Source organism: Erythrolamprus reginae, chromosome 2 (genome assembly GCF_031021105.1).
Source record: "Erythrolamprus reginae isolate rEryReg1 chromosome 2, rEryReg1.hap1, whole genome shotgun sequence".
Taxonomy (NCBI): domain Eukaryota; kingdom Metazoa; phylum Chordata; class Lepidosauria; order Squamata; family Dipsadidae; genus Erythrolamprus; species Erythrolamprus reginae.
In genome coordinates this window covers 224388709-224412345 of record NC_091951.1, presented here as the reverse complement: position 1 = coordinate 224412345, position 23637 = coordinate 224388709, and the positions used below count along the sequence as shown (strand labels likewise).

General features: G+C 42.3%; 2 protein-coding genes across 2 annotated transcripts in view; one reads left to right on the top strand and one right to left on the bottom strand.

The window, feature by feature from the left end:
* The first annotated feature begins 105 nt into the window (after window positions 1-105).
* LOC139162051 (olfactory receptor 2A12-like) lies at window positions 106-1081 on the top strand. Its single transcript, XM_070742026.1, has one exon. It carries the CDS (start codon window positions 106-108, stop codon window positions 1039-1041), a length of 936 nt encoding a protein of 311 aa, XP_070598127.1. The 3' UTR covers window positions 1042-1081.
* A 9128-nt stretch (window positions 1082-10209) lies between these two features.
* The window catches only part of VAMP1 (vesicle associated membrane protein 1), a 73155-nt gene continuing 59727 nt past the window's right edge, over window positions 10210-23637 (bottom strand). Inside the window, exon 5 of the mRNA XM_070742029.1 lies at window positions 10210-10261. Coding sequence (XP_070598130.1) covers window positions 10254-10261 — 8 coding nt within the window. The 3' untranslated portion in view covers window positions 10210-10253. The remainder of the gene's footprint in view (window positions 10262-23637) is intronic.

Here is a 23637-nt window from a genome sequence, read left to right as displayed (position 1 = left end):
TGGCTTTAATGGAAGTGAACAAATGCAGTAAATTCTAATAGGGTCTCTCATTGATTAATACTAGGTAACATTGTATTTTACAGAGGACACTGTTTCTTCCACGAGATGGCAAATCAAACAGTGACAGAATTTTTCCTTTTGGGTCTTACCAGTGGACCAAAGACACGCTTGGTTCTCTTTGGGGTGTTTGTGACTATCTACAGCATCACATTAATGGGCAATGTAACCATCATAATGCTCATCTGGCTGGATTCCCAACTCCACACCCCCATGTACTTCTTCTTAAGTAACCTCTCCTTTGTGGACATCGGGTACATAACTAGTATCATTCCTCAGTTATTAACCAACCTGTGGATCCCAAAGAAGACCATTTCATTTGCTGGTTGTGGTGCTCAGATCTACTTTTTCTTTGGCCTGGCCATTACTGAGTGTGTCCTTCTTGCAGTCATGGCCTATGATCGCTTGGTGGCCATATGTTACCCACTGCGCTACACCCACATTATGAACCAGAAAGTCTGCATCAAGTTGGTTTTAGCAGCCTGGCTCTTTGGCTTCCTCCTTGCAATGGTGCATGTAGTCAATACTCTCCAAATGCCTTATTGTGGTTCAAATGTCATTAACCACTTTTACTGTGACGTCCTGGTTCTGCTAAAACTTGTGTGTGCTGACACCCATCTCAATGAAATCGTCGTATTTGTCATTGCTGTCCTCATCCTTTTGTGTCCCTTCTCCTTCATACTGATCACATATGTCCACATTCTAATAACCATCCTGAAGATTCATTCCACACAAGGCCGGCGTAAAGCTTTCTCTACATGTGCCTCCCACATGACTGTGGTGGCATTGTTTTATGGAAGTGCTATGTTCATGTACATGAGACCTGGCTCAATCCATTCACCAGACCAGGATAAAATAATCTCCTTGTTCTATAGCATTGTCACACCCATGTTCAACCCCTTGATTTACAGTCTCAGGAACAAGGAAGTGAAAGGGGCCTTGGTGAAAGTGTTGCAGAGATGCAACGTCTGTCATGAGACTTAAACATTTATTGGAGGTCAGAATGAAATGATCACCGCAAATGTGGTCTGACTGGAAACGAGTTTGACTCAACATGGTTGATGCTTTGTACTGATAACCTGGAGACTTATGTCCCCTTAACAATGTAATGGTAGTACAGCAGTGGATATTTAAGAACTTGCTACATTCAAGGCATGGACAAAAATTTTAATGTAAAGATTTTGCAACGGGCCTTTTCATTTTTGCAGTCCAGGTGGGTGAGGCTGGACGTAACTGAAAGTTGCTTGCTTCCTCATCCGTAATATTGATCGTAATAGCAATGTTGACTTTTAAAAAGTTTCGTACTGTAATAGAAATTGTTTTTTTTTTTACTGAAATATCCATTTAAGCTCTCTGTGCTGAAAAGAAGATTTGGTCCAATTGTTATCAGAGGAATTGTGACTGGACACAGTGTTCACTGTAAGCTGCGCGCGTGCGCACGCGTGCGCCCCAAAATACCCACCCGTGCACCCTTTTCCACGGGTGTGCACTCCCCATCCCCCTGCCAGCCCACGGGGGGGGGGGGCGCCGGCAGTAGAAGGAAAGGGAGCCGCGGCCACCCCTGCCTCCCCACCGTGCATCCGGCCCCTTTGTGCCCCTGGCCTCTCGGCTCTGCCTCCCGCCCGCCCGATCCGCCCCCTCTCCTCCTCCTCCTCCGCCGAAAGAAAAGCACGGAGGCTGCCTGCTTGAGCCTCGCGTTGCTCCACGCAGCTTCACCCTGCCTGTCATCCTGGGCGAAGCGCTGAGTGAGCGAGTCAGGAAGGTCCTCCTGCCCCCCAGCCGAAAACACAACAGATGTCTGCCGCCACCAGCTTGAGCCTCCCATTGCTCCACCCAGCTTCGCCCTGCCTGTCATCCTGGACCTCCATTGTGTTTTTTGGGGGGAGTGGCGGGAAAGCCCTGTGCCGGCCAGGAAAGCCGGCTTTCCGGGAAAGCAGCGCGCCTTTCAGACACGCTGCTTTCCTGCACCTCTTTCCTGGGGGGGAGTGGCCTCCTCCCCCCCTGCCCAGGAAAGAGCTGCAGGAAAGCAGCGCATTTGAAAAGCGTGCTGCTTTCTTGGAAATCCAGCTTTCCTGGCCGGCACAGGGCTTTTCCGGGCAGCTGGCTTGAGCCTGGTGCCGGTCAGCAAAGCCGGCTGCCCACCGGAGACATGCAGAGAGAGAAGGGAAAGAAAGGGAGGGAAAGAGAAGTGGAGAGGAAAAAAGGAGGGAGGGAGGGAAGGAAGGGAGAGAAAAGTGAATGAGAGGGAGAGAGAAAGGGAGGAAGAGAGGAAGGAAGGAAGAGATAACTATAAAGGGAGACAGGGAGAAAGAGAGGGAGGGGAAGAGGGGAAGGAAGGAAAAGAGAGAGAAAGAGAAAAAAGTGGAAGGAAGAGAGAAGGAAAGAAAGGGAGAGAGAGAGAGAGAAAGAGAGAGAGAGAAGATAGGAAGGAAGAGAGAGAGTGAGAGAGAGCAAGAAAGAAAGAATGAGAGAGAGGAGAGAGGAAGGAAGAGAGTGAGAGAGAGAGGAAGAAAGCAAGAGAGAGAGAGGAGTGGAAGGAAGAGAGAGAGAGAGAGAGAAATGATAGAATAAAGGGGAGGAAAAAAGAGAAATGAAAAAATGATTGAGGCAGAGAATGACAGGAAAGAGAGAGAAACAGAGAGAGAAGTGACTCTTGATTTAAAGCATATGGTAAAAGCACTTAAATAATAACAGAGGGGAAAAAAGCCAGCCCTCACCTGTTTTTATTAAATTGATTTGCTTGGTTTTTTTAGTTTTAATAGTAATAGAGTTTTGTTTTATTATTAGTTTTTTTTAATAAAAATGAAGGGATTTATTATTTTTATTTATTTGTTTGTTTATTTTTTTATACTTCTATGCCACCCAGTCCCAAGGGGACTGCCGCTCAGACACTATACTTTTCCGCCCACCCCGAAAAAAAATTAGAGGGAACATTGACTGGGCATGCTCTATTTTCATTTCTGGTCTGTCATTCATTAAATCCGTGTTTTTTAAAGTACTGATTGATAAGAATTATTAGGATTTCATAGTGTATATACTAAAAACATTAAAATTAATATCATGTTCATTGAATTAACCAAGTAATTTTGGACATGTTGATAATTTTGTTATGTTGATAACATGAAATTATTTTTATGTATTCCAGCCTAAGGGGAAGTGTCGTATAACATTGCAATGAATAAATAAATATTTCCCTGGGCGAAAAGTTTCTAGATTGTTTTGTGTTTATTTCTCAAAATCATTCAAACTTTTATTTTGCCTTATTATACAGAGGAGACGCTTACAATTCCCGTGTCATAGCAACCCCTTGAACTCATAGCAATTTCAATAGTGATTTTAATAGACTACAATAATAGCAGTAATTTCCACCATGGTTTGGATTCAGACCAAGAAACTATCAAGCCCAAACGGGACTCAGATTTAATGTAATGTAATTTTAATTTAATTGATTAGATTTGTATGCCGCCCCTCTCCAAAAACTCATAAACTCGTAAAGATTGTAACCATGATAGGGTTGTAAGTGAGAGCCATGACAGAAATATGCAAGAACCATTTCCTAGGCAAAGAGTGGTAAACATTCTTTCAATCCTGGGAAACAAAATAATATTTAGAAGCAGTTCAGAAAAAGAATCCTGGCACAGGCACAGTACAATGTCTTGCAGAATTTTGTGTAGCCCAACAATCTCAATAAACTTAGACTTAGAATAACTTTACTTCATTTTGAATGTACACTAATTGTCATACTGTATAATAAAATGAAATTTCATTGCATACAGCTTTCAAAGGGTCTCCACTTCTGTGTTCATGCACCCTAGTTCTCAGTAATTTAGTTGTTCTCCTAGGTAATGGACTGCATAATTGCTGCAGTTAATACAGTAGATTATCGAGGATGTCTTCCCCTTCAGTAGTGCTTCTTTTGGGCGCATCACCCTCTTCCTCAATGTTTGGTCTTTAATTAATTAATTAATTTGTTTGTTTGTTTGTTATTAGAGTTGAAAGGGACCTTACAGGTCATTGAGTCCAACCCCCTGCTTAAGCAGGAAATCCTACAGCACCCCAGCCAAATGGCAGTCCAATCTCCTCTTAAAAATGTCCAAAGTTGGGGAGTTGACAACCTCCGCTGGCAGGCCGTTCCAACCGTCATTCCCCGTCCGGCCCTCTGGTGCCCTGGAAAAGAGTGTGACCCCCCTCCCCTCCGTGGCAACCCATTAAGTACCTGTATACAGCTATCTTGTCCCCCCTATCCCTTCTTTTTACTAACCTATCCATGCCCACTTCCAGCAACCTTTCCTCATATGGCCTGGTCTCTAGTCCCTTTATCATTTTAGTTGCTCTTTTCTGCACCCTTTCCAGAGTCTCTATATCTCTTTTGAAGTATGGTGACCAGAACTGGATGCAATACTTCAGGTGCAGTCTGACCAGGGCATTATAGAATGGTATTATTACCTCTCTGGTCTTGGAGTGTATCCCCCTGTTCATGCAGCTTAGGATTGTGTTGGCTTTTTAAGCCGCTGCTGAACATTGCTGGCCCATGTCACAATTTATTTATTTATTTATTCATTCAATTTTTAGACTCAGGACGGCTTACAACATGTTAGCAATAGCACTTCTTAATAGAGCCAGCATATTGCCCCCACAATCCGGGTCCTCATTTTACCCACCGCGGAAGGATGGAAGGTTGAGTCAACCTTGAGCCGGTGATGAGATTTGAACCGCTGACCTACAGATCTACTGTCAGCTTCAGTGGCCTGCAGTATAGCACTCTACCTGCGGCGCCACCCCGGCTCAGTGAAGGTAGTTAATGACATTTGGACCACCATAAAGCATTTGGAGGGTATTGACTACATGCACCATTGCAGGGAGGAAGCCAAAGAGCCAGGCTGCTAAAAGCAACTTGAGGCAGACATAAAACCAACTTATGAACCAGACTTTCTAATTCATAATGAGGGTGCAGCGCAGAGGGTAACATATGGCCACAAAGTGATCATAGCACATGACAGCAAGGAGGACACATTCACTAAGCCTTAGTGGTACAGTGGTTGGAGTGTAAGCTACGTCTGCTGATCACTGCTGCCAGCAGTTTGGCAGATCAAATCTCAGTAAGTTCAAGGTTGACTCAGTCTTCCATCCTTCCAAGGTCAGTAAAATGAGGACCAGATTGTTGGGGGCAATAGGCTTACTCTCTTTAAACCCCTTAGAGAGGGTTGTAAAGCACTGTGAAGTGGTATATAAATCTAAATGCTATTGCTAATGGCCAGGCCAAAGAAAAAGTAGATAGGAGCACCACAACTAACAAATTAAACCAGAAATGGTATTACTTTGCACCAGATGTCTATGAAGGAGATGTTACTTAAGAAGAAGTACATGGGGGTGTAGAATTGAGAGTTCAGCCAAATGAGCATTATGATGATTACATTGCCCATTAATGTGATGCTGTAGACCAGGCATCCTCAAACTACAGACCGCGGGACAGATATGGCCCGCCGACGCAATCTATCCGGCCCATATATAGTGGTGATTAAGCCCAGCCCCACCCCGCCCTTATGACAAAATCTAAAAATAATCTTATTCTACCCTCCTTATCCATATTGGTTTATACTTACAAAGAGCTACAAGTTTGAAGAGGAAGTTCAACACATCAAAGATCCCTTTAGTCACTGGTCCATTTGTTCACTTTTATTAAGATGAATCAACCAACAATAACATACCAAAGTGCTGCAATTGCCAAAAAAAAGTCAATGCAGTCCTATGCTGCATCAACAGAGGGATAACCTCAAGATCACACAAAGTTATTGTGCCATATGTACCACACTAGAGAGGCCACACTTGGAGTCAGTAATGGGACGTCAGAGGGAGGACACAGTGGGGTTAGTAAGTTTATGCACTATTTATTGAAGACTTAATAGTTTTTTTAATTGTCCTTCCTTCTCTAGTACCTTAGTATGATTCTTAATTACTTTTAAAATAGGAAATAATTAAATAGTCTGTTTTAACCCATAAACGCTTTAATCATTTTAATCATTATCTAGAACTGAACTTTTACAGCAATTAAAGAAAATTGAGCTACTTGCCTACTCTGTTATCATACTGAACCTTGTAGGTTCAGTAAAAAAAAACCTTAAAATGTTACTGTACTTCTCAAAAAATAATACTGTCTAATCATGTGTCCCTTTTGTGGCTATTCAAATAATGTGACTTAATCAACTGAAAAAGTGTCCAAGCACCTATTTGAAAACTTATCTTGGTCGGTAAACAATTCCCATCCAGTCACATGACCTTTAAGCCACCTCTGGTCACATGATTGTCAAGCCACTCCCACCTGGTCCCATGGCCAGCAAGCCACACCCACAAAATAAGCCACACCAACTGTATGGCAGTAAAACTTTTGGCAGGCCATCACTGCTTGGAATATTGCACCCAGTCCTGGTCCACATGATACAAAAAGGATGCTGAGACCCTAGACAGTACAGGGAAGAGCAACAAACATGATAAGGAGACCGGAGGTTAAACTGTATGATGAATAGCTAAGGGAGCTAGCTAGCCTAACAAAGGGAAGACTTAAAGGTGACATGATCGAAACATTTAAATATGTTAAAGGGTTAAATAAGGTTCAGGAGGGAAGTGTTTTTAATAGGAAAGTGAACACAAGAACAAGGGGACACAATCTGAAGTTAGTTGGGGGAAAGATCAAAAGCAACATGAGAAAATATTATTTTACTGAAAGAGTAGTAGATCCTTGGAACAAACTTCCAGCAGATGTGGTTGGTAAATCCACAGTAACTGAATTTAAACATGCCTGGGATAAACATATATCCATTGTAAGATAAAATACAGGAAATAGTATAAGGGCAGACTAGATGGACCATGAGGTCTTTTTCTGTCGTCAGTCTTCTATGTTTCTATATGACTCTAGTTACTTCAGGGTCTGTCACAGAGAGAAGAAGGGTAATTTATTCTCCATAAGCATCTGAGGGCAAAACTTGTAATGAGTAGAAGCCCATTAAAGAGATCCAAACCAGAACTAAGAAGAAATTTCCTGACAGTGAGAACAATTACTCAGTGAAAAACCTTGTCTCCTGCAGTTGTAAGTGCTCCATCACCGTAGATTTTCAAGAGAAAATTCGATAACAATTTGTCCAGGATTGTATAAGGATTCTTGCCTTGGGTAGGAGATTCTTCTAAAAAGTCTCTGACTTCCAGCCCTATAATTCTATGCAATTCTATGTAATTATGACTTTTCTTGTTCCAGAAAGAATTACTGGAATGCACTTGACCTGATAATTGTTAGTACTATGCACATAACTGGTTGGGTTTGGCAATATATAAACAAGGTAACAATGAATGCTTGTATGTATTGAGGCACTATAATTTTAAGAGTTAGTGTTAAATATTTCCATAAGAGGGAACCAGAAGCGTGATTCTCTCTCTCTCTCTCTGTTATTTCTCTGTTTAGTATTGCTGATTGCTATAGTAAGAACTATGTGTTCGATGCTGATTTATGTATTTGTAAGTTGTACAAGTAAGGCTTTTAGTATTGTTAATTTATTGAGAGTTATTGACTGATTTGACTGTGTATGACTGGACTGTTTAACTTACTACAATATTTGCTAATGTAAATACTATTTTATACACTTTAATGTATCTGGTTTTTATGATTGAACCATTACACACATCTCCTGACTAACTACTAGATATCTGCTAGGACTTCACGTTTCCTTCGTGCATGTACATTACTGATAACTCAGGGATCAAATGTTAGTCTAAGGTTTTACTAGTAGTTTCTTTAGGATCTCTACATAGTGCAAACATTCACATCATCAACCTCAGGCTGACTTGAACCTATAGTAAATATGTAGAATAAACAGATCCCTCTGCAATTTCCAGTTATTCTCAGAAGTAGAAAGCACCAATTGTGGCTTTGTTTTTACTTACTTCAAATAATAATCATTAAAAGAAAGGAATAACTTGAATCTATTGGGGGTTATGTGCTACAGTTGAAACCATATTAATTTCACTCAGCTATGTTCAGCAATTCTGAACCCAAAGGAGCATATTAGTGAAGTACATATCAGTATTTTGTTATCACCTTCTGTCCCATTCGATGGGGATTAATAATCCTTAGAGGCAAGTTGAGCAGTTGATGGTAAAATAGGTCTAAAGAGAGACTTGGCTGACTTTCCTAGGGGCATCTTGCTCTAAACATCTTGCCTCTTCAGGGATATGTTTTCAAAGTTTTAATAATCTTAATGAGCATCTGGGGACTAAACTTAACCTGTGGTTAGAATTGAATTGGATAGGATAGGATAGAATTTTATTGGCCAAGTGTGATTGGACACACAAAGAATTTGTCCTAGTGCATATTATCTCAGCGTACATAAAAGAAAAGATACATTTGTCAAGAATCATAAGGTACAACACTTAATGAGAATCTGGGTACAAATAAACAATCGAATCATATTAGGAACCAGTCAATATAAATTGTAAGGATACAAGCAACAAAATTAGTCATACAGTCATTAGCGGGAGGAGATGGGATGATGGGATGATTAATAATAGCGCATACTTAGGAAATAGTTTGACAGTATTGAGGGAATTATTTGTTTAGCAAAATGAGGACATTAAAAAAAACTATTCTTGTGTCTAGTTATTCTGAGGGTAGGAGATAAAATTTTGTGTCCAGGATGAGAAGGGTCTGTAAATATTTTCACAGCCCTCTTTTTGACTCGTGCAATGTACAGGTCCTCAATGGAAGGCAGGTTGGTAGAAATTGTTTTTTCTGCAGTTCTAATTATCCTCTGAAAGATGTACTAGTGCGGCATCCTTTACTGTACCGGTAGCAACCCTCTACTGCTCCAGCATAATTCTAGAACAGCTCAAGCAATTTCAACCAAACTTGTTATACAGATGACTTACACTCTGGAAACAAATACTGTGGAGGCAGTGAAGGGCTGCAAATTTTTTTACTACCATACTGTGAGTGTGGCTTATTTTGTGGGTGTTGCTTGCTGGGCATGTGACCAGGTAGGAGTGACTTGAAGATCACAGAACTGGGGGGTGTCTTAAAGGTCATGTAACTGGCTTAAAGGTGGCCAACTTGACATCACTCACGTCAAGGGTTTGGGTTAGGGTGCCTGGCCTCTCCTCGCCTCAAAGAGATACAATTTTCTAATTGTATGGGAGTAGGGGGGAAAAAAGCCCCTCCCAATGGCTCTCTGTCAGACAAATGCTTCAATGGCTATAAATACCCTGCCAAGGCCAGGTTATCAGCTAATCTATGTTAAAACATAAATTTGGAATAAGATGCTAGTGTTGGAAGAAATTTCCCTGTTTTGTTCTCAGCTGGGAAGCAGTCATTGATGCTGAGAAGAAATATACAAGGAAGCAACCGCCAGAAAAGGGAACCTTTAGTTCAGAAAGGCAAAAAAAGTAGTGACCCTGCTGGAGTGTTTCTGGCCTGCAAGCAGATTGGGGCGGTGTGTGTGTGTTATGAATGAGCCTTTTATGCTTAATTTGAAGCTCCTACAGCTTGATAGGTTTATTTGTCCTGGATCCTGTCTTCCTGCATTAATGGGATAATCTTGTCTTTCCTATCCTGGAGGTTAATCTTGTCAGGGGACAGGAGAAAGGAAGTTCTTGTTTTGCCTTGGTGAGTTAATTTTAGTCTGATTCTCCTTATCTTAATGGCTCTACTTAAGTGTTTCTATTGCTTTTTCTTTCAGCTTGTGTTTCTTCTTTTTCTTAAAGGGGAAAGGGCTGGCTTGAGATTCTTGGCACTGTTTCCTGAAGTTTTCTGGTGCTGTGAGGTTTCTGGCACTGTCCTTTCGGGCTGTACTTCCCACATTAATTAAGGCACTTCGGGGGGGAAATACAATATGTATGTTATTTCAATTCTAGCAAAATCCAGTGTTTTTGCCATTGATCCTGTATTTGGAAATATTCTGTAATCATTTCATTACATAATTTTATTTTGTTTCATTACAGTTTCTTTAGTCCTAATATACAAAGGTTTAATACAGATTTTAATAAAATTAAACCTTATTTTACACTCTTCTTTGTTCTTCTTTCAATACTCCAAATTTAATATTATTTCCAGTCTTCTTAAATAACTGCTTTCTTTCGGGTTCCTTCTCAAAATGATAATCCCAGCCTCCATTTTAGGCTTGTGTTTAAACTTTCGCTTCTTTCATAACATAGAATTAGAAGACTGGGGGGAAATATGGAATAGAAATTATAAAATAACTAAATCAGTAAAATATAAAGAGAATCAATATAAAATGTTGTATAGATGGTATATGGCACCAGCAAGATTGGCAAAAATTTATCCAAACCTGGAACTAAATTATTGGAAATGTGGCCAAAGACAAGACACTTTTTACCATATATGGTGGTCATGTACAGAAGCAAAGAAATACTGGATAAAATACACAACACCCCTACTAAGATTCCAATAAGTAGGCATCTACCTGAACAACTAATGTTCCATCTGATGCCCGGGCTTGAACCCTGAATGAAAAAGGTCAAGATAATCCATTTTTCCTTGGGATCTGCAACTTTATTTTACAAATTATTTTGTTTTTCAGTTGTTTCCATTTTAATCCCTATCCTTCTTTCATCTACAAGAAAAACAGGCTGGAAAAATACTATTAAAGATAGCATAGACCCAATCATTTAGAACATGAGTCAAAATAGGTTAATTAAAGATCCAACCTGACTCCCACATACCAAATCCTGAATTTACTTTTCACTATTTTGAGTGCACTTTCTGATATAGAGAAATCTTTATTCATTTCAGTAGGGTCCTTGTTTGTAGTAAACTCACAGTGGATTTAATTAAGGAACCAGAGTTTCCTCCCAAAATGTAATCCACCCTTGTGAATCATAACAAGGAGTTGCAATGGAACTTATTATTAAAAATTAACAATGTTGTTTATAGATAGCATGTTTAACTACTGAAATCCTTTATGGCTAATTAATATTTTTAAGGTGCCTTTGTTTTCTTATCTTCAGTATAGCTTTGGGAGACCCTATCACCAGACATGTGAAAGGATATTAACAACTGGATCTTAAGTAGAAGGTGTGAATTCTTCTATCCTTCATGGAATTGGGGGCAATCTAACTCAGAAACATGGCTTATAACTCACTGGATTATGTTAAATGAACTACTATATAAAATATTCTGAAAGTTACTTACCCAATATTTAAAATGTGCAGAAAGAAAAAAATATGTTATTACTAGTATGGATTACGTAAATAGCAATAACATTTAGCAATAGCACCCAAACCTATATACTGCCCCAAAGTGCTTTACAAATAATGTGAAAGATTAGTATGATAACAATGAATGTTAACAACAACATCAGTTTTTTTAAAAAAAAAATCAGAACAGGAAATAAATTATTTTTAACCCAAAACCAGTTGGGTGACCTTGGGCCAGTCACACTCTCTCAGCCCTAGGCAATGGCAAACCACTTCCATAATCTTGCCAAGTGTACTTCAGGAATCTGTCCAGGAAGGAGTCAAGACCAGGAGTCAAGACTGATAGAAAAAAAGCCCCAGAAGCATAAGGGTTCCTCCTAGTTCGGACCAATTCTATAGAACCGATAGTAACTTGGTGGCCTGAGTTGCTAGATCTGGCAGTGACCCAGGCCTGTCATACTCCCAAACTGGTTCTCTTGATGGCGCCATAGGGACCGCCATCTTTTTTTTTGCTTCTGCACATACACAGAAACTGTGTTTTAAGCATTGGTACATCGCTGAGCGAACTGACAGCAAAGAAAACCAGAATCCACCCCTGTCCTAGTCATACCACAACCAATTGCAATGATCTAATCCACATTGATTTTACTGAAAATACTGTCAAAAGGGCCCTACACAATCTAAAACCATCTCTATCTCTTGGTCCTGATGGAATATGTGCCTACTTTCTAAAAAATCTCTCCTCCATGATAGCTGAACGTCTAAGCACCATCTATGAAGTATCTTTTAGCTTGAGCTCCTTACCTGACCTATGGTCATTAGCAATAGTCATACCTATCTTCAAAAAAGGTGACCCTGGTCTTGTTGAGAATTATAAACCAATCTCCCTTTGCTGTGTCACCTGTAAGGTCATGGAATCCATCATTAACCAATCTATCGCCCTCCACTTAGTAACAAACAACCTACTCTCTAATAAGCAATTTGGTTTTAGGAAAACTTTGTCATGTAATCTGCAACTCATACACTGCAAAACCATTTGGATCTCTCAACTTGACCAGAGTAAAGCAATAGATGGCAATCTTCATAGACTTCTGCAAAGCCTTTGATTCAGTGGTACATGATAAACGTCTGTTAAAACTATGTTCTTGCAGCATTTCTGGATTTTTGCACAAGTTTGCACATAGTTTCATTTCTATCAAAAAGGCAACAAGTATTTAAAATTGGAAACACTATATCAAACCCTGCACCAGTTAACAGTGTTTTCCCTAAGGCAGTGTTCTAGGACAACACTATTTCTGATTTATATAATCAACCTTTGTGATCATATTATAAGCAGCTGGGTCCCCTTTGCCAATGATGTAAAACTATTTAACACCACAGACAATTCTGTTACGCTATAAAATGACCTAGATTATGTATCTGAATGGTCAAACAATTGGCAACTCCAAATTTTTGCTAACAAATGCTCAGTCCTGCACATTGGCAATAAAAATCAGAACATCAAATACAAGCTGGGTGGAAATGAGCTAAAAGATGACCCACAGGTAGAGGTGGGGAGTGCAGAAGACAGACTGAATAAAAGGAATGGAAAATTGGTGCAAAATAGGATATTGGTTTATGACTGACTGACTTAAAATGTATGTATATGTATATCTTAATTATCTTAAGGTATGTGCATACTGATGTATTGAGTTTGTGGAGAAAAATAAAAACTTTGGCAAAAATAAAAATAAAAGATGACCCACATTTTGTTAAGTACCTAGGACAACTCATTTGCCTTGGACGGGAAATGAACACTCGGACACCAAGCTGGGTAAAATGGGTCACTTTATTAAATATTAACAGAAAGACCTGCAGGGGTCGCTAAATGGGGCGGAGTTTCCTGAACACAACATACTTGGGCAACTAAATGGGCGTTACTCCATGCCTGGTCAGGGTGAGGCGTGCCCCGCCTACTCCGACCCGGAAGCCACGCCCAGCATGTGGGAGGGCTCGCCTTGCATGACCCGGAACCGGAAATGACGTAGGTGAGCCCCAAGGGCACCCCCTTTACACCTCTCTGTCCGTGGAGGAAGCATGAGTTGTGCAATGGGGGTGCCAATCATCTTACAAAAGATGCCCAAAGGAGAACACACAGTTGCTACTGATACCCTTTCCGCCCCGTTTCTGCCATATAGTGACCAAGAATATAAACATCAAATTGCTGAATCAGAACCTATTTACATACAGATGCACCCCGTAACCACAAATCCTTACCCTCTTCCAGGATGGAGTAGGCGAAAAACAATCCGTAGCAAATGCCTAAAGATTGCAAAAATTCCTACTCGGCCCCAACCAGGCGACCTATAAAAAACATCCTGGATTGAGCGGAGGGTGGGTGGGTGTCCGTTCTGTGGCGAGCTCGGGGGGCAAAAGAAGCCGGGGGGGGCAAGCAAGCCCTGATAAAGGGGACACGCCCCGCCCCTCGGCTTTCCCAGAATGCCCGAGCGGCCGCTGATTGCTCTGGGGCGTTCCCACGCTATCGCGGGGAACGCCCCACAGCTGATGGGGGGAGCCGAGTTGCTTCCCGCCATTGGCAATTTTCGGCCCGGCATTATTTCGCCTGGCCTTTCATTTGCCTTGGACGGGAAATGAACACTCGGACACCAAGCTGGGTAAAATGGGTCACTTTATTAAATATTAACAGAAAGACCTGCAGGGGTCGCTAAATGGGGCGGAGTTTCCTGAACACAACATACTTGGGCAACTAAATGGGCGTTACTCCATGCCTGGTCAGGGTGAGGCGTGCCCCGCCTACTCCGACCCGGAAGCCACGCCCAGCATGTGGGAGGGCTCGCCTTGCATGACCCGAACCGGAAATGACGTAGGTGAGCCCCAAGGGCACCCCCTTTACACCTCTCTGTCCGTGGAGGAAGCATGAGTTGTGCAATGGGGGTGCCAATCATCTTACAAAAGATGCCCAAAGGAGAACACACAGTTGCTACTGATACCCTTTCCGCCCCGTTTCTGCCACAGCAGGGGGTCAGATCTCTATCTTGGCCCCCTGCTCCCCGCCTAAGCCTGCCCCAGCTCACGCAAGCACCACTGCAGGTCTGTGTAAAATTGCCACTCCTGACGTCTTCTTAAATTGACCCAGTGAAAGCTGGGGGGGGGGAGGTTTAAAAACACATGCCCGTTTGTCAGATCACTTTGCCTCCCCCTGCCATGTTAACCCATATCCTGGTCCCGTCAACAGCTGTTGGTGTGACGGCGACTCCGCGTCCCCTCCATGTGGGGGTATCAGAACCACACACCAGAACCACACACCACGGCCGTAGGCCCCGTACGACCGGTGGTTCACCATGACATGACATCACTGTGCCAAGTCCTTCACCGACACCAGGTCGTTGCCACCAGTGTGCAACACCAACAATCTGTTCCATATGCTCTGCAAGCCCCGGGGGACTGCCATGACTTGACGCCACTGAGCCAAGTCCTTCACCACCACCAGGTCGTTGCCACCCGTGTGCAACACCAACAATCTGTTCCATATGCTCTGCAAGCCCCGGGGGACTGCCATGACTTGACGCCACTGAGCCAAGTCCTTCACCACCACCAGGTCGTTGCCACCCGTGTGCAACACCAACAATCTGTTCCATATGCTCTGCAAGCCCCGGGGTACTGCTATGACTTGACGCCACTGAGCCAAGTCCTTCACCATCACCAGGTCGTTGCCACCCGTGTGTAACACCAACAATCTGGGTCCGGCCCATCACTGCTCCCGACTTTTCACAACAGAAGAGACCCGTCTCAAACGAAGACCTCCGAGCTCAAGCCTTTCCTCTGAAGCCCCAGCGACTCAGCAACCTCCACATTCCTGAAGATAATGTTGCAGCTCAACGTTCAGCCACCAAGCCACGCTGTGGCTGCAGTTCACTACTGTGGGCAACGGAAGGGCAGCTCCTTCGCAGTTCGCACGTAACAAAGTGGAGCAGGGCCAGGACCTAGAGAAACGATAAGGATACAAAGACAGTGTTAGCCACCCGATCCCAAAAACACTTGTAATCAGGTGCTCTGAATATACTTCATGAAAACCACTGACTTCCATCCGCCACTTTGCTGAGAACTTGTTGAAAACTGCATTCAGTATTGCTGAGGGAATCGCACCCGATATCCTGCCAATCCTCCTGTGGAGGCCTGTCTTATGGTACCAAGGGCACTATTCCCTGGCTTCCTCACTTTACTTGCACTGAGTCCATCATACCCCGGCATATATCCTTGTTTGATATACCCGGCAGTGATCAAACCACCATCTGCGTTACTGGTCAGCCACCGTGCATAACCAACGCGGCTGCCGCAGCCCCCATTTAACCTCGGTTTGCTGGCCCAGGGAACCTTGCATGATCCACTACTATGTGATCATGACAGCACTTTGCAGACCTACCATGTCCCCAAAGGCCCTTTTTTATGGCTGCCATGTGAAAAAACAGCCTCGCCTCGTTGGGTGAGGATCTGGGTCTCATCCAATGCCTGCTGCCCCTGAAACTGGGTAATGTAAAGCGGCTTACTAATGTCTCCCCCATCTGAGTCCTTTCCTTGGACCATCTCCTGATCATTCCCCTTATCTTCAAATAGTTTGACACCGAGGTCTTTTGTTAGGAGAGCTAAGTCCACCTGCTGCCCCTATGTGATGGCATGTAACCATGTGGTGCAACCTGCACTCCTTTGCTTGATGGTGCCATCTACCAATTCTGGGTACCCTGCGCCCCAGCCTATGCCATGTGGCTGCCAATCGCCTGCCCAAGCACACATACTCCCTGTTAACGGACTGGGCCTCCTGTTGCTGGCTCGCTTCACTCCACTGATGGGCCAGCTGTACACCATAGTTGCAGTCCCATGTTCCTGTATTCCTCTCAGGAAATCATAATACTCTTCCTCCAGCATTAAAATGCCAGGGAGATTAGCCAATATGCTCCATGGCCTTGCCTGCTCACCCAGGGAGTAAATAATTGCAAAAAATTTATGAAGATAAGCAAAGGCCCATGCCAATGCTTTCTTTACCGTTAGCACATGGATTAGCTTTACCAACATGACTTCATCAATATAACCATAATATTAATGGTACCATCCTGACACCACGACTTCAATATTGTTTATGATAATAACATTTTCTGAATTATTCATTAAAAACAATTAATATAATGCTTAATACTTATATTAAGCTTAAAATCAACTCAAGCGTGAATTTGATTCAGATGACCTCAATGCTTAGCGTTCTTGCAAGCCCCCCATTCCGGTAAGTGACTACCCCATTTCTTATGAACAAACTAAAGGGGGCTGAGATAAACTGACTAATTTATTTATTTATTTATTCGACTTTTATGCCGCCCCTCTCCTAGACTCATGGCGGCTCGCAACATGTCAGCAACAGCACCCTTCAAACAGAGCCAGGCCATTGCCCCCCCCAATCCGGTTCTTCATTGTCTTACTCCTGAGGGGATTAGCCAGAAATTAGGAGATTTCCAACCTTCAGCATGGTAATGACATGGGAATCTGCAGGCTGTAGTTATGGCATTAATAGTATCTTTCAGTTTTGTTGGTACAGAAAAAGGCCTGCTACCAACTGCACCCGTACTGTTATAGCCTTCAGTACCATAACTTTACATTTGGAAATGTGGCAAAATTCAGAATATTAGTAGCACCATTCATGGAGACATAATGACTTCCATGCGCAACTGCTCCAGGATCCGGCACATCATGAAAATAATAATAATAATAATAATAATAATAATAATAATAATAATAATAATAGTAATAATAATACTAAAATACCCAGGAGCAAGCACATAAAAACCTTGTTACCAAGTAATTCCTTAGTGCAGTACATCACTAGTTAAGTATGTCCATAAAATTAACAAAGGTAATTCCTCAGGAAAAAAAGGGGGGAGCATATTTGACCAGGAGGATTGCCATTAAGCCAACTTGAAAGTGCCGAGGAAAACATACAAAAGTAAACCTCCGGCCTGATAACATGTATATATTCTCAACAAAAGCTTTAATAAGCAATTTTTTACTATGTAAGATGTAGAACCTAGCTCACTATGTTCCATCTGCCATAACAGTTTAAATTAACACTGTTAACCCTTATTAAAGCGTGAGAACCATTGTTTATTTATTTATTTTAAATTGAGGGTAAGGGAGCAGCATGAGGCTATATTTACTTACCGTCCAATAACCTAATTGCTATTTTCAATGTGGTAAAGAAACATATGTCAGACCTGTCAGCCAAACAGGTTCTTAGGTCCCCATTCCACAGTGCTTCAAAGAAAGGCCCAGATATATTTCTGCACAGAGCTCTCGGTAGGAGATCCTTACATAGGCAGAAACCAATCCTTTATATTCAGCAACGCTGTTCCAAATGAAGTGCAGGATTTCTAATGTTTGATAAAAGTGTAATAAAGATTAACAGCCTCCCAAGTAGCAGAAAAACCCTCATCATTTGTTGCAATGTTTCTTCTAAACCCGCTTCTGAGCAGAAGCCAAGGTTTTAACTGCCAAGTTGCTGTCAGAAGCCAGCTAAGTCCCCTGAAGCTATGATGAACAAAAGGGGGCCAAGGTCTATAATAATGCTACAGTCTTTTGATCACTACAAGCCATTCTCACTGACAAAGCAGTCTTTCCATAGATCCAGTTGCTCAAACACCACCTAACCTGGTTTCATGGCTACTATCCCTGATTGTTATTGTCCCTCTTGTGAGAAAATGCCATAGGAGGGTGCCATTATCCACTGGGTATGAAAGAACTGTTATCAAATGGTAGTGAGACCGGGCTGCTGAAAAGCGTTTCAGAATATGAAATTTTAATCCCCATACCATTTCCATGTCCACCACATTATGGCTCAATTATATACCCCGTTCTAACCAATGCTCATAACCCAGTGGCTTGTTTGGCCTACCCCACTATTTAACTGGCGTACAGAAGCCTTATTTCTCCAAATTTGTGTACGCTAAAAATTGCCTTAAAGGGATGTTCACATTGCCCTGTGGAATTGGAGGGGCGGGCAGAGGGGGGGGGAGTTTGCCCCACCACCCCCGCTGTAATATCATAACCCATGTGTTGTGCCCCCCAGTAAATCAGTTTACTTTCAAATTAATTCATTTTAAGCTCACTCAATTCAAATACATTAACTTAATAAATTAAATCATTTTGATAATTCATTAAGCACAATCCCTTCCCATACACTGACTTAATAACCTAAATCATTCTTTTTTAAAAAAATAAATCATTTTATGTTCAACTAATTCGAATATAACCGTTTCAATAAATTAACTCATTTTAATTCATTCCTCTTAGTATCAATTCATTCAAGTATACTAGCTTAACTTAAATTAAATCATTTTGATTCATTCATTTTATGCTCAATCAAAATCTACTGACTTAAATCGATTAAATTTTAATAACTTAATTCAAGCTCAATCAATTTCACTATACAGTACTGACTTAATAAATTAACTTGTTTTTACAAATCAGTTTATGCTAAACCACTTCAAGCATACCAGTTTAAATAAATTAAATCGTTTGATACAATCAGTTTATGCTCAATCAACTCAAGTACTATACTGACTTAAATAAATGTGGGCTTCAGTAGACCAAATAGATAAGATCTGCCAGCAGCTGGAACTATTCTCCTACAGATCACTATCGTTATGAACTGATTTATGTACTAAATCTATTACCCAGAAGCAACATACATGTAAACCTCCGCTCCATCAGGGGAACGGGGCCCAAGTCGGCAAGAGTGGGGGGGAGATGTGTGTCTGCCTGGTCCCCACAAGGGGGGGGGGGCTGCCATAGGCAAGAAAAACTTACCTCCCCCCTAAGCTGTCATGCTCAAGGCATTATTCTACCCTACCTACCTAGCTCGCGCTGTGCCGGAAACAAAAAGGGGTGTGTGTGTGAAAGGCTCACCACGTGGATCAAGCCAGGCGCTGCCCCGCGCGCGGCCCCACTCGAGGCCCCTGGACTCTGCGGCCAAACACCAACCACGTGGGGGGACTATACTGTATTCCTGGACGCAGGGTGTCCCCGCCGATGTTCCCCCACCGCCCCGCTGCAACCCGAGCTGCCCCGGGCGATCGCCGTCGATCCCAGGGGTTCCGAAACGGTGGCAGCTCGCAGGAAGGACCTCGCACGCAGCCAGCCCGGCCGCGAGTCAAGACTTCTGAAGACGGCGGCAGCACAAACCACGTGGGGACCCCAGCGCTAGCCCTGGCTGCCCGGCACCGAAACGCCTTGGCGCGTTGCCAGCCGGGCCGCCGGAGCCCTTGATCACCTGCCCGGGCAGGCCCACAGGCCCCGAAGCCCGGGCTGCTGCTCCCGAGACTGGCCGAAGAAGGGGAGAGCCGTCCGCAAGTGCGACGTCCTCTTCCCGATGGGCGCCCGGCGAACAGCATGTTCCCGGGCGCTGGATGCTGTTGCCCCCTGCCCACCCACAAACCTGAGCTGCCCCTGGCGATCGCCATCGATCCCAGGGGCTTCGAAAAGGCAACGTCCTCAGTCTCTTCCTTTCTTCCGTCGAGGAGAAAAGGCTCGCTGGTCACCTCTCTGTCCGTTCTGCGGCGAGCTCGGGGGGGCAAAAGAAGCCGGGGGGGGCAAGCAAGCCCTGATAAAGGGGACACGCCCCGCCCCTCGGCTTTCCCAGAATGCCCGAGCGGCCGCTGATTGCTCTGGGGCGTTCCCACGCTATCGCGGGGAACGCCCCACAGCTGATGGGGGGAGCCGAGTTGCTTCCCGCCATTGGCAATTTTCGGCCCGGCGTTATTTCGCCTGGCCTTTCATTTATCTAAGCCCCAGGGCTTACTGTAACAATATTGTCAAAAAGGCATTAAGAGTTGTCAACCTTGTTTTACAAAGTTTTCTTTCTGGTAACACTATACTTCTAACTATGGCACACAAAATCATTGCCAGATCCATCCTTGAATACTGCTCACCTGCCTGGAACCCACACAGTATTTTGGACATGAATACATTACAGAGGATTCAGAGGTATTTTACAAGAGTACTCAACTCCTCTGCTTGCAATAAAATTCCTTATACCACCAGGCTTGAAATTTTAAGCCTGGATAACCTTGAATTATGCTGTCTACATTCCAACCTAAGCTTAGTACACAAGATCATCTACCGTAACATCCTACCTCTTAATGACTACTTTAACTTCAACCGCAATAACGCTAGGGCTATCAATAGATACAAACTAAATGTCATCCACTCTAATCTTGATTGCAGAAAATACAACTTCTACAATAGAGTAGTAAGTGTCTGGAACACTAACTGATCCTGTTGTTAGTTTCTTTAAATCCCATACCTTTTACCTTAAACTATGTACCATGGACCTTACACGTTTCTTAAGAGGCCCCTAAGAGGTTGTGCATAAGCACACCACTGTACCTACCATCCCTCTCCTACTGTTCCCATTTATATGTACTCATTTTTATGTGTTTATGGCTATGTTTTGCTTATTTATATCCATTTTTGTGCCATTTTTCTCATATAGGTAAGAGATGAAGAGGGTAACTAGAAACAAGGTGGATGGACTAAGTTACAATGGCAATCAGTGCACTGTTGGAAGACTTGAAAGAGTATGTTTGGAACAGATTATCTGCCAGGGTTCCAAGCAACACACCCAACAAAATAAAACTCCAAGGTTTGAAGTTCCTCAAAGTTATACTTTATTAAAGATGTCATATTGGCACATCTGGGAAACCGGAATCTGAAAACCCCCGAGGTTTCCCCACCCAAAGAAAAGTTCAGGTCCCTGCCCTACACCCACATGTCCATCACAGGGGCCAATCAACCACTGTTCCAACTAGAGACACTTCCCAAGTCCATCCTCCCAGGTGCAGGGCAAGATGTCCTTGAACCTCTGAGAAAGGAATGTTGTTATGATTATACATCACACACCCTCCATGCAATCCCCCCCCACAATTTCCCACAGCAGTAAATGTGGCAGACTTGAAGGCCCAATAGAAAAGATGGCTCCCAGGCCTATATTATCATGACAAAAAGAAAAAAAATCATTAATCTGATCACTAAAAGTCAACATTTATTTGATGGCACATCATCGATCAATCGAAGCTTCTAACTTCATCTGAGCCTGAAAACCACCTTAGAACTTTGAACATTCTCTGAAGTGGTACGTATGACTTTTTGCTATGTTTAAATAATTAGAGATATAAATAAAGTATGCTCAAATTGAGAATGGACATATTTTCCCCCTTTCTCTTCTATTTCCTTCCTTGCAATAGCTAATAGTGTACAGTACATGATATTTCTGACACAAAACAATATTGCATGTAGCTGCTAAAGTTATTATCCATGACAGGTAAGACATGGATGGTTATCCATAAAAAATTGTTGTCTTTAATATGCCACAACAATTGGAATTCAATATATGTTTTATCATTAATTTAATTAATTCTCACTAGGAGGTGCTGTTGCCATTTTGAGGCTTTTTTTTTTCAATCAGCGACTGGAAATAATTCTCACGACTATTTTAAAAATAGAAGGTTGATGCTTATATTACACAAAATCTCCCACACCAATCGGGGCCTGTCACTGAGATCATCATATGAGGCTCTTTTCCAAATTCTTCCATCGTGAAGAATGTACAGTAGCTTGGTGCTTTCTTCATGGCACCTCATTCAGCTCTCCTTCTCCCAAGCGTTTCAATACATTTTCTGTATAAGACACTCCAGAGTCTTATTTTTGTGTTTTATAGCTTCCCTTGAAGAATCATTAAAAGGAAGGAAAGGAAAGGAAAGGAAAGGAAGGAAATTACTCAAACCTCTATGAATATGAGTTAATAACGCATATGTCTTCTCCAAGTGTTATTCATGTACGAATCATGATGCAGAGTTTTTAAACATATAAAATATGGATGCTAGGACTTTATGCTATTTAAGTGGTTGTTCAAAAAATACAGTACTGTATTTTGCTAAATTTTCTGATAGAATTACGAGAATATAAAACAAAACACTACTGAAGCTATTTGGAAGAAGAAGAAGAAAGGGTGTGCTTCCCTGTATGAAATTATATATTCTTAGGTTCAATACTTTTTAGAATATGAATATCTCACTTTTCTTCCAAGTCATGGTACCACTCATAATTTTATTCTCACCACAGGCATTGACTGAATGATGAAGGAGCTGCCCTAATGGCTAAAAAGGAATCGAAATCCAATCTCATCTTCCTTTTGCATTGTATTCATGGCATCTGAGGTGAACTTATCACATTTGCAGATGACACCAAACTGGCAGAAATAGCCAACACTCCAGAAGATAAGCACAAAGTACAGAAGGATCTTGATAAACTTGAACAATGGACGCTATCTAACAAAATGAAATCCAATGGTGAAAAAAGTAAGGTTCTACATTTAGGGAAGAAAAACAAAATGCACAGGTACAGTCTATGTGGTACATTGCTCAACAGTAGTAACTGTGAGAGGGATCTTGGAGTCCTAGTGGACAATCATTTAAATATGAGCCAGCAGTGTGCAGCAGCTGCCAAAAAAGCCAACACAGTTCTAGGCTGCATTAACAGAGGGATAGAATCAAGATCACATAAAGTATTAATATAAGGCCTTGGTAAGGCTACATTTGGAATACGGCATTCAGTTTTGGTTGCCCCAATGCAAAAAGGATGTTTAGACTCTAGAAAGAGTGCAGAGAAGAGCAACAAAGATGATTAGGAGATTAGAGGCTAAAACATATGAAGAATGGTTGCAAGAACTGGGCATGGCTAGTTTAATGAAAAGAAGGACCAAGGGAGACATTATAGCAGTGTTCCAGTGTCTCAAGGGTTGCCACAAAGAAGAGGGAGTCAACCTATTCTCCAAAGCACCTGAGGGTAGAACAAGCATGGGTGGAAATTAAACAAGGAGAGAAGCAACTTAGAACTAAGGAGAAATTTCCTGACAGTTAAAACAGTTAATCAGTGGAACAGCTTGCCTCCAGAAGTTGTGAATGCTCCAACACTGGAAGTTTTTAAGAAGATGTTGGATAACCATTTGCCTGAAGTAGTGAAGGGTTTCCTGCCTAAGCAGGGGATTGGACTAGAAGACCTCCAAGTTCCCTTCCAACTCTGTTATATCATTATTATTATTGTTGTTGTTGTTGTTATTAATTATTATTATTATTGTTGTTGTTGTTATGATTGTGATTGTGATTATGATTATTCCTCTTTGACATAGATACTCATGCATGGCATTCACCTAAAAATATATGCTGTAAACTAAACATAAAGAAGGGATTTCTCCAGGCAGTTTGGGAAGGGAGGGATATATTCAAAAGCCACAAAAGTATTCTTTCTGCATATTGTTACCAGCTCCATGAAGTGAATGGAGAGAAA

Excerpts from the sequence above, each read along its gene's own strand:
- LOC139162051 (XM_070742026.1), top strand. The coding sequence starts at position 106 with ATGGCAAATCAAACAGTGACAGAATTTTTCCTTTTGGGTCTTACCAGT.